This window comes from Hylaeus volcanicus, chromosome 5, assembly GCF_026283585.1.
Source record: "Hylaeus volcanicus isolate JK05 chromosome 5, UHH_iyHylVolc1.0_haploid, whole genome shotgun sequence".
Lineage (NCBI taxonomy): Eukaryota > Metazoa > Arthropoda > Insecta > Hymenoptera > Colletidae > Hylaeus > Hylaeus volcanicus.
This window is the reverse complement of record NC_071980.1, coordinates 5,465,227-5,475,914: the sequence shown is the minus strand read 5'-3', so window position 1 is coordinate 5,475,914 and position 10,688 is coordinate 5,465,227. Positions and strand designations below refer to the sequence as shown.

General features: G+C 41.4%; 1 protein-coding gene across 1 annotated transcript; it reads right to left on the bottom strand.

Moving 5' to 3' along the window:
• Positions 1-387: 387 nt before the first annotated feature.
• Positions 388-7,480, bottom strand: LOC128877171 (uncharacterized). Its single transcript, XM_054124247.1, has 14 exons — positions 7,382-7,480; positions 7,102-7,293; positions 6,399-6,473; positions 5,637-6,340; positions 5,011-5,342; positions 4,438-4,641; positions 3,815-3,950; positions 2,784-2,929; positions 2,218-2,344; positions 2,014-2,125; positions 1,737-1,798; positions 809-946; positions 641-724; positions 388-572 (listed from the first exon to the last, which is right to left on the bottom strand). Exons 1-14 carry the CDS (start codon positions 7,478-7,480, stop codon positions 395-397), a joined length of 2,589 nt encoding a protein of 862 aa, XP_053980222.1. The 3' UTR covers positions 388-394.
• Positions 7,481-10,688: the final 3,208 nt, after the last annotated feature.

Here is a 10,688-nt window from a genome sequence, read left to right as displayed (position 1 = left end):
TACATCGTTACACTGGCACGAGGAATGTATACATTAAGACAAGATTTGATTATCTCATAATTATTTTAATTACATACTCATTTTTATTTATACCTGCGTTCCTCTTCTTCATCCCTTCAACATCCCGTGACGTTTCTCGATCTCTCGAGCAAACGCCTTGATAGTCGAATCATAGCTGAAATTTTGTGACTAACCTGGGCTTCAAATGTTGTTTTCGATAGTTCGGTTGTTTTTAATAAATTTAAACGAAAAAAATATTTAAGATCCAGTTTCTAATCGAAATCAGAGTTTGATACATGTTATTCAGCACGATAATTGCAACGCTACAAAATTTGTCGACAAATGAAATTCGAAAAGGTTTAAACACGAAAGTTTTAAGACAAATAAACTCCAGTTACCACGGACGACATCGAGTTTTCAATGATTTCCACGAATGCAAGTACGGTTTATACTTGGCGATCATGAGTTTACGTTGTCTGGCCGCTTTCTTAACTTCGCGCAATTCGTTGGCTAACTTGTATAAACTACTGTCCGCTTCTAGCTCGGATGACAACAATTTGTCGAAATTCCATCTATCGCGATGAGAAAATTTTGTTAAACGTTTCGCTATCATTAGCGTAATTCCAGATAGGTAGTTTACCCCAACACAGCGTCTTTGGAACTGGTGTCCACGAAATACGACCCCACTTCCTTGTTGAAATCCAAAATCGTGCCCAATTCAATTCTGTAAACAAATTAATCGTGACATTAGCCAAGATAAATACTTATGTAAATCAGATTAAATTAGTCGATTGTACTCTATTTGTACCTAATACTCTTTCCATTAGCAAGAAACTGAAGATTGATGTTCCTTCGATTCAGGATCCTCAAGCTGACGTAATCGGTTAACTTCATGCAAATCGCTTTCAGGTGACAACGTTCATCAGGATAATCCTGAAGGTCGTGTCTGAAATTTACGAAGTAAATAATAAGCTCTTCCACCATAATTATTTAAGTACCACTATTTGAACGATGATTTACGTGGAAGAATTAATTGGTTTCGCAAATAGCGACGATATAAAAACGAGCGACGATATGAACGTCGATATAAAATGTCGTCTTATTGATTCTGGCGCCATCGAATTGGGCATGCCACTGGCGCCAATAATCGTTGCACGTGGAAACCTCGGTTCAGTTTATCCGGATAAATTACCCGGCATACAGCGTTCATTAACCTATTTAGCGAGGCATGCTGTGACGCAGCTGGCGTCGAAGATGGTCGGTCGTTAATTGAAAAACTCGATTATTAACGTTTCGCGGAGTGGAGCGATCCCGTTGTAATTAGTAACCCCCGAGTACAATTGTACTACTTTTTTCTTTGACGTACCCGGACTCGACCTCTTCTTCGTCGTCGTTTGCCACGACAACAGGTTTCAGTTCCGCGACCTTCTTTTCCTTATTTCGCGAGCTCGCCGGTGACGTTGTTGTTTTGCCACTTCGGGAACTAAACGCACTTCGAGTTAATACTCGTATCGATGATATAAATCATCGTCATCATATCACCATAGATCGTTAGATAAAGTCGCAACTTTAAGAAACAAAATGCATAACCTTTTCATCGTAATGTGCAGTTTGAAATAAAATATTCTTCAAATGTTTTGAATCTTACGTATTTGGTTGATTCCCAAATTCTGTGATTTATCGTTACTAAGGGGTGGACTATGATTCGTTTTTCTGTGGACCCTTCAGGTTCTTACCTCTTTAACGCAGACCTTAGTGCAGGGCGCAAGAGTTTCTCCAAGTGCGCAGCTGGCTTCTCCTGGGAGAGAATGAAATATCCAAGTACTTAAGTATAGAGTAGTATTCGAGTAACATTCAAATAGTCAAGTACTTGGATGGTATTCGAATACATGACTTCTAGAAACAATCCAGGTACTCGACTGTTCAAATGTTCGAATACATTATATACTAGTCAGCTATTCATCTGGAAATTCGTAGTATTTGAATAATATTTTATCCGTCTTCGATACTAACCTCGTACACAATCTTGACTATCGACTCCTTTTCGTCGATGTCCCACTTCCACGTCAGCGGCGGTCCTGCCGGATTATCCCTCCAAATTCCTCCAATCTGATTGTAGGACAGCCTGTAGAAATAATTGGAAACTTGAATTGAAGGTGTCTCGACTTCCCCCGACAGTAATTAAAAATTCCTGCGAAATTCTTTTCGTGCACGGACCTCGTCGCGCCGTCCTGATCGAAGACAGCACCGCTGCCCGTGGTGTCGAACATTGCAACAATTTGCGATCTTCTCGTCACACCCATGGAATCCTTGCCTCCTGGGGTGAACACAGTACACATATCGTCTTGAAATCGATTTCAACGATATTTGTACCATCCCTCTGTCTTCGCGACTTCGTCTTTATTAAGCTACTAAGCTAGAAGCTACTACACCAATACCCTTTCGAGTGACAATTTTTACAGTGAGATAAAGCGATAGAATCACAATTACCTCTATCTATTTTCTTTCAGTGGCGAGTTTTAAAAGTATACTTCCACTTGTGCGGATTATTATCATTCATCAATTTCAGTGAATATTTAATTATAATAATATTTATAAATATATTAAATATCGATGAATATTGTTATAATTAAATATTCATTAATAAGCATCGTTAGAATTGTTTTTATTTAGATTTACCGTGATTAGAATAATCATGAAATTAATTCCGCCCTAAGTTTACGTTTCTCTACGAGAACATCGATTCCACTTAGACTAAATCGGTATTCTGCTATTATGATTACATTTTCGATGATCCAGTCCGCAGACATCGATAGCCAATTCCCCATTTGGATAAAACACTTGTCCAGATCCATCGGTACGGAAATTGAGGAAAACGGCGGAGCCATCGTTGTAATACACTTTCCCATCGTATCCGTGCTTCTTGAACCTGCCGAGAAGATTAATGATTAATCGCCAACGAACTATAGAAGTTACTCCGCAGGAACAGATTAGGACAAGACACCGTCTGTGACGTCGTCTTGTTAGCTTTACGCTTCGAGCTAATAGTTACCTCGTTACCACTAATCTACCAAGTTTGTCCCAGGGTTGGCTATTATTGCGAGTTAGTAAATTTTTACCATGTTTACCGCGGCGTGTGCTCGAATTAATTTCTTATTAGCGTCGATAGAATGCAAAGTGGATAACTTTGAAACAGGGTGAAATCAGAGGTGAATTTACGAGAACTTTTTTTTTGTATCATTCTTAAAGGGGTGTTCGTGCGCTATGCGACACCCTGTACACTTATCTGGTAATGGTTCGATGCGTTGGGAAATGTACGAGCTCGCGTATCGTTGCCATCGGGATAACCCCCATGTTAGTATTACGAAGTCGATTCGTTGATGCATAACATTTAACGAGCTACTTCGCACGATCTAGTACCACGGATGACGTGGTCCCCTAATCGAACTCAGCAGCGTGGCCAATAACGCTAGTTTAAATACAACGACGAATTCCGATCGATAAACCTAAGTATTCGATGAAAACACCCCGACTTTTATTTTCAGTCACGTATACCGTCCACCAGGTTGATACTCATGCATACAGATTCATCGTAATAAAAATATATTGAAAACTTACAGTTATAAACAATTGAACGTAGCCACAGAATTAATTTTTACGCGTGATATATTCCAGGATTTTCGAATCCGTCTCTAATAATCGTAACGCCGCTAAGGGTTGCCACGCGTAATATAAGAAGGGTGCTCCACCGCGCGAAATACCCGATAATCTGTGCTATGGTTGCGGCAGAATTCACAGTAGTCGCTTCGCATACCAGTTCAGATGAGGTTTCGCTGGCTTTGCTTGGTACTGGACGATTTTCCTCATGGTTTTGGCAATCGGCAGTACGGTCCAGCCCTGCTCCACGAAGTGCTGGTCTGATAATTGGTACTCGATCGAGCTCCGATGGTCTGGAACAGAGGAATTCCACGAGGATGGCGAACTTGGCGTACCGTACATACGTAAACCGCATTATTTGGATACGATACGATAATGATGACTGAACGTTCGCGGAGCCAAAGTGTTCCCCATTAATGACGATTTGGTATCGGACTTCAGTCGATCTCCATTGTATCAGGAATCTCTATAATGACGCCGAGTTAGATATCGCCGTTGCCAAAACGAGATATCGTACTCGAAATCAGTTCAAGAGTTTGCTAAGGGTAGTCGAATATTCGAATTGTATACGAATCGAATTTGGTACTTAAAATTCGATAAATATAAATCGAAGGTTATCCTCGGAATATAAAGCCACAGCAAAACCAGTTACTCTATTTCTCTATCAAATCCTCTCTCTCTCTCTAAAAATTCCGATAATTTCGTTTCTCTTAATTTCCTCGCGGAAATAAGAGGGCAATTGTTCGTCAATTTTAGAAAATCGAATTACTCTCGTCTCACCAGTTTCGACATCGTGTAGCCCCTTAGCTCTCGCGTTCCTTTTGCGATAACGAGAACCATTTATCTTGCTGTAATCGTCGTCCGTTCTACTCGAATCCAGCAGTCGGCGTTCCTTCTTCTTGCTAACCCTGTTCGTCTCCTTCTTACCGTGGCTCTCTGAATCAAGCGTTGATTTATCCGCCGCGCTCGTACCGCGTGCCTTACCTTTCGCATGCAAGGGGAAATTTAATTCCGACATTATGCTTATTGCTCCATACATCGTACGCGAGACTTCTCGCCGTCAAAGGAACGAGAAGCCGCGAGTGCTTCACTTTTAATTCTCTCCTCGAGTCCTGGGCTTCTTTATTAACGCAATATTCAAGGGTTCCTTAGTATTTTAACAAAACCGGACTATTTCTTAATAAAATATTCAACTAAATCTTCGTTCGAATGTAGTGGAATGCTATCCGAGTGCTCAATCGCTCGAAGTTTATTCTAATACTCAAATATTCGATTCGGATTCAAGCACTGATTTTTTTAACTCTCTCACATAGCAGCACCCAATAATCTCAAGTTCCAACAAAATGCACCCACCGCCTTTACGTTTTCTCATTAAGTCAGAATCAGTTCCTTCTCGTTCTCCGCTCGAGCGACCTCTCCGCTTTCCATCACCCTTAAGGGCAGTTTCTTCTTCATCAAGGTCGTCGGAAGACGTCCCCTTCCTTCTGCTGTCAAACGCATCTGAGTTTTTCTTCCTTCGCCCTCGTGTCCCTTTGCTCTCGCTTGTATCCGCCATTTCTTCCGTTCCGTCGTCCTTTCCTCTTCGGGATTTCTTTCTGCCTCGTTGGCCGGCCGTTCTCCCTTCGTCCTCGGTGTCGTCCATCTTCCCGACACGTTCCTCCGTTTGACTATCCGTGACGGCGTTCCTGGAAGAAGCGAGTTCGAAGACCTTCAACCCCGAAAGTTCCATGGGGAAATTTTTGACGCGTAGCAAAAGTTTCATTTAATGCACGGGTTGTATATTATGCATGTGTACACGTCTAACCTCTCCAGGGATGAATTTCTATTTGAAACGAATAAAAATTCAAACAGATGTTGCTGTTGTTCGATTATACTTATTTCTTTACAATTTTAGTGGTTTCTTTTATTTTACGATGTCGAAAATAAATCCATAACTAAATGTACTCGCGATGAAATGTGACGAACACCTGATCGCTCACCTGTAAAGCTTCTTCCGTCTTCCAGGTTCCTCAAGCACCTTACCATTCTGATCTTTCTTCCCTCGACTGGATTTCTTCTTGCGTCGCCAGAAATCATCGATCTCGAATTCTTCGTCATCGGCAGATTTGCGATTTCTGTCATATCTCTTCCCCGCTGTTCCCCTCCCCCTTGTTCGCGATCGAGCAGCTCCACTTTCATCCGTGTCTCTGAGACTCCCCGAGACCTCGTCAACTTCACGCTGACGCCAATTAGGGTCCTTTCCCGTGACCCTTTTAATTTTCCTCATTTTTCCAGCAGATCCTTCTTCGTCCTTGTCCAACGTCTTCGTTAAATCCCCGTCGAATTTATCCGATCTTCGACTCTCTACTCCCAGCTCTGCTTTTTTCAAGGGCACTCCAGGTCCTGCTCGACGTCTCGCACTTACACCACGAGCTGAACGTTCCATCGCTGGCCTCGGATCACCTGATCGTTGCAAGCTGCCATCGATACCTACGCTTTTATCCTCGTCACTGGATCGTGCATTGTCGGAATAATAATCCATGACGCGACTGAGCTGCGACGCCCGGATGCTGGTTGGCACTTGGAATCGTTTCCAGTCCTCTGGATAAGTCCTAGCGTAATCTCTGTCGGCGTCTGCAAACGGTCCGCTCTTCGAGTACTTGGATTTTATTTCCTCGTCGCTGGACTCGTCCTTACTGGCGCCCTGTTAACGACAGAAGCTTATTTACAGCTCAGCGTAGCGTTATATATACGAAACTAACCGATATCGACTGCTGAAGAGCCCACTCCTCGCAGATGGTATTGTACAACTGCGCGCATTTGCAGCAAAACGTTCCCTGGAAAAGAATTTCAGCAAATATTTCTGTGGAACTTGAAGATATCCGAGGTGGTAATAGTTATTGCCACGCCCTGTATATTATTTTTAAAATATTTCAAAGCTCTTTGTCCGAAACTTCACCCACCCATTGTCGAGCCGTTAGGTTGACAACTTGATCACAAAATCTGCAAACTCTGACGCGGGCTCCCGTTCGAGGCCTCTTCTCGCTCCAGCTACGAATAAAATGGTTGACCAGCCGCAGCAGCAACTTCGTTTGCGCGCAATGGAGCCGTTCTACGACGTTATAAAAATTGTATAAAGCTCGAGAATTAACATGCTCGATGCGCACTTCGTTAGCGACCCCCGTAATCTCATTAGCGATGCGAAGAAAAATCCTTTCTGGGATGCAACGCGTGTTAATTAACCTTACGCTTTACGACAGCTAATTATTTATGTGCCATATTTCTAACGACTTTTGCTATATCAATGGTTACTCATGCTTTTTATAGTCCCTACAGGTTCAATTATCGATGCAATTACAGAAGAACCTCGATGTTTGCGAATTTCGAAACTTTTGTGGTACTCGGTTCTGTTTCTCTTGCAACTATCGAGATTCTATTGAAATACGATCGTTATATAACGCAGACTTCACCTTCTAAACTTTGGTTACAGCAAGCAAGGTTTTTGGTTATTTCTTTTAGAACGAAGGACAAAGTTTGAAGTCTCTCCGACGTGGGACTTGGAGGACATTCTTCCAGGATGTACATAACGTCTTTTACGTCGCCTATGACGCTCTCGATCGCACAACATTTCTGCAGGCATCTCACGAGTGTATTTACCTGGTTATAACAATAATTTTACGAATAATGATATATCGAGGGTTGACCGCGCAAGCAAGAATTCGTTGCGATAAATTGTTGAAAATACTTTGTGAACGATACTATCGGGCAAATCTTCTGTTTCTTGACGTTCCACGCAAGGAAACGTATTTTGAAATAGTCCAGGTCTCTGTGTCTTCATTGCCATGGTCACGACATCTAAGGCTCCGTGCAAAGGAATCCTATCGTGATCTATGCAGCAACATCCGCTCACGTGGAACCTAATTTTTAACACACATTCCAGAAGATCGGTGTACTTCGTAACGGTCACTAATTAAGTAACTGCGAACAGACCTAAAGAAGTCCGTGAAATTTGTTAATAAACGATGAGCTCTCAAGAACATTCGCAGCGCGAGTGCCAGCCATTCGGAATCTTCGATTAGTCGATCTTTTCGGAAGGAGCAGAACTTCTGGCACGGCATTGCGACAAGGGTCTTCTGTTACTTCGCTAGAATCCCCAAGGATAGTTCCATTTGGATTGTAATTAACCAGGTTCACTGTCGAATATTTACATTATTGTCTTTCGCTTCTTTACTGAAGTAAAGGAAAGAAGAGCATCATTACTCGAATATGTTTATTCCAATAAAATTCGGGTACTTGAGTATTTGAATATTATTATTTAAATAAATCGAGAGTTTCATTTACAAATGAGATTTTAAATGCATTTCAAATGAATTAAAAAAGAACGTAGATGCAAGCACGGAAGAGGTTAACGCAATCTCTATTTAAAATTAAATTGGGTGATATAATAATGTACACCGTGCCAAAAAAAAAAAAGAAATTTAGTTACTTCGACCGTACCAAAGTTAATTTCAAAGTAGCTTCGATAATTACACGTCGCACCTCGAATCTCTTTGGCGGATCAGTCCATTTGTTTCTATTCGCACTGACATCAATCACCCCGGTCTATCATCAATACCCCTTGACAGTTTTCATCGCACGGCCGACAGTTAACAACTGACATTCGTTGCGTCGTACAAGATATACGCGGTACGGTTGGTAACGTACAACGATGTTTTATGCAGTTTCATATCGATGTACGCGACACTTTATCGGCTAGCCCGTTGCTTTTATTTATGCGACAGTAGTTTCAGTGTAAAAGATGCGCTCGCCTCTCCGCCGATAACGTAAAGGCGATACCACTCCCGTGAAACGATAAATTGTTGGCGAGTTTTCATAAACCAATGTACAAGAATTTATTTCAGGAAAACGACGTTAACGCAATTTTCATTTGAACATTCGCGCGGTGAAATTGTTCGGAAAAGATTATAGCAGATACAATAATTTATGAAAAATTTAAACGGGGATTATAAAATTCCATGAAAAATAAACATTGTGTTTGCGAGTGAAAAATCTCTGCCTCGAGGGTTCCTCTTTTTTTTTCCTTTCCAGGATTTCTTTCGAACATTTATGCTTCTTTCGTCCAATAAAATTCTAGAAAAAGATATAACGGAGTAACGTATGAAAAATTTAAATGGGGATTGCGCTCGACTGCCCCGACAAATAAAAATTGTGTCTGTAAGTGAAAATCCTCTTAGCTTCGAGGGTTATTTTTTTGTTCCTTTCGTCACTCTAACTGATTACAAGGAACATCCAGGGTTGTACCAACTCACCCTTGTATTTATAAAAGTTTCCACGGCGCCGGATATAATTTATCTGGCGGCAAACAGAATCCCGCACTTTTATGTACCAACTCGGTTTTACCTAACTGCAATATTCATTTGAATACAGTCGTGGGAGGGGCTCTGGTAAAATCAACGCCGCGGCTAAACTTTCGCGAAACGAAAAAGCTGTAAACGTATAGACGTATATGATTGCTACGAAGGGTTCCGCGAGGACTTTCTACGATATTTATGGCCGCGGGGGCTGAATGGGTGAGCGTAGACATAATGATAATTAATCATCGATGCAAAGTGTAATATAAAATCGAGAATGGTTTTAGTAGCGTTAATCTGGAATGGATAACAAACATTTTTCTTGAAGATTTCATATGTCTTAAGCAGACATAATGCAGCAGAAATTTTTTAGAAATTAGTTTGCCTCTTTTATTTAATTCTTTACTCAAATAATTAATTTTCCACTTTATTGCGATAGTGACTTGCATTTCACGTAAACCCTGTGATCACAAAGCTGTCATCTGAACGCCAGCGTCTCTCTTTCGACTCCTAATTCTTTGTTTGAATATTCAATAAAATATTTTCGAAATTTTGATATTTCGATATTCGAAAGTTGGAAAACAATTCATTGCGTAGTTTCTTCGTAAAAATTTTCCGAATATACCTCTCTCGAAAGTGCCCTTACAGCGTCCTGTCCCCTTAAGGGCAGGATCATCTTTATCCCCCTCGGCCACGATAATGGTCATAGAGCAAGAGAAAGTCCTCGACGCACGATTTACGATATCCTTCCGGAACAACGTATTCCGTGCGTGCGCTGTATTAATATAACATCGCGACACGAGATATTAATATCGTCGCGAGAGTGCAGCAGCTCGGTATGCGCCATATGAGGTGCTTTCTGTTCTATGCGCAATAATCGCGAGGGGTAACGAAGCGAGTCCCTGCGCCAGTATGCGAAAGCGGGACAATTTCCGACGCTCGGAATTTAAATGTTCTCGTACTTGGGTCGTTGTGTTTTTAAATCGAACGCCGCCGACGGGAAGATGAGAATTTTACTCGCGGGGAATATAAATATTTCGTGGAAAATGAAATGCGTGGCGAGCGTGGCGCGTGAATTAAAGGCACCGGGTCGATTGCTCTCGAGACAGTCACTTTTAGAAATTATCAGGTAGAGATATTAATCATGCGCCTGTGTATTTTTAAAAATGCTTGATTTTGTGGATATCTGAATCTGGAATACAAAGGTATTGATTTTTTTTTTTGAAGATGCTTATTCTTTCTATTAGGTGGAGAAATGATTTATGCGCCTGTGTATTTTTAAAAATTCATGATTTTGTGGATATCTGAATCAGGATTACAAGGGTATTAATTTTTTTTCAAGATGCTTATTCTTTCTATATATGAAAAATTCGTCGATGTCTGAAGTACGTATAAAACGTCGTGTAAAAAGACAGATGTGGGATTGCGTTCGTTCCACCGGAATTAATTCCCAAAGAAAAGTTTATTTTGGAGCAATTCGTCTACCTGGTCCCCTTAATCGGATGCATCGGAATTGCAAGTTTCGAGCCCCGGTGGTGAGATTGGCCAGAAGTTGGAAAAGTCCCCAGCTGGCCAGGGGATGAATAACACCACCAGATTAGATTCACGAGCTGATGGCTCCTGGGCAATGCTTCGCGAGTATGAAATTGCGTTAGAGTTTACTGCGTGTCCAACGCGCTGGGAACACTGTGTATAAACGAA

What these genes read in the sequence shown, in the direction of transcription:
- LOC128877171 (XM_054124247.1), bottom strand. Translation starts at nt 7,480, where the DNA reads ATGGCAATGAAGACACAGAGACCTGGACTATTTCAAAATACGTTTCCT. An exon ending in CTCTTCAGCAGTCGATATCG is followed by an intron (nt 6,341 to 6,398) that starts GTTAGTTTCGTA and finishes TGTCGTTAACAG; the next exon opens with GGCGCCAGTAAGGACGAGTC. An exon ending in GCTAATGGAAAGAGTATTAG is followed by an intron (nt 725 to 808) that starts GTACAAATAGAG and finishes ATTTGTTTACAG; the next exon opens with AATTGAATTGGGCACGATTT.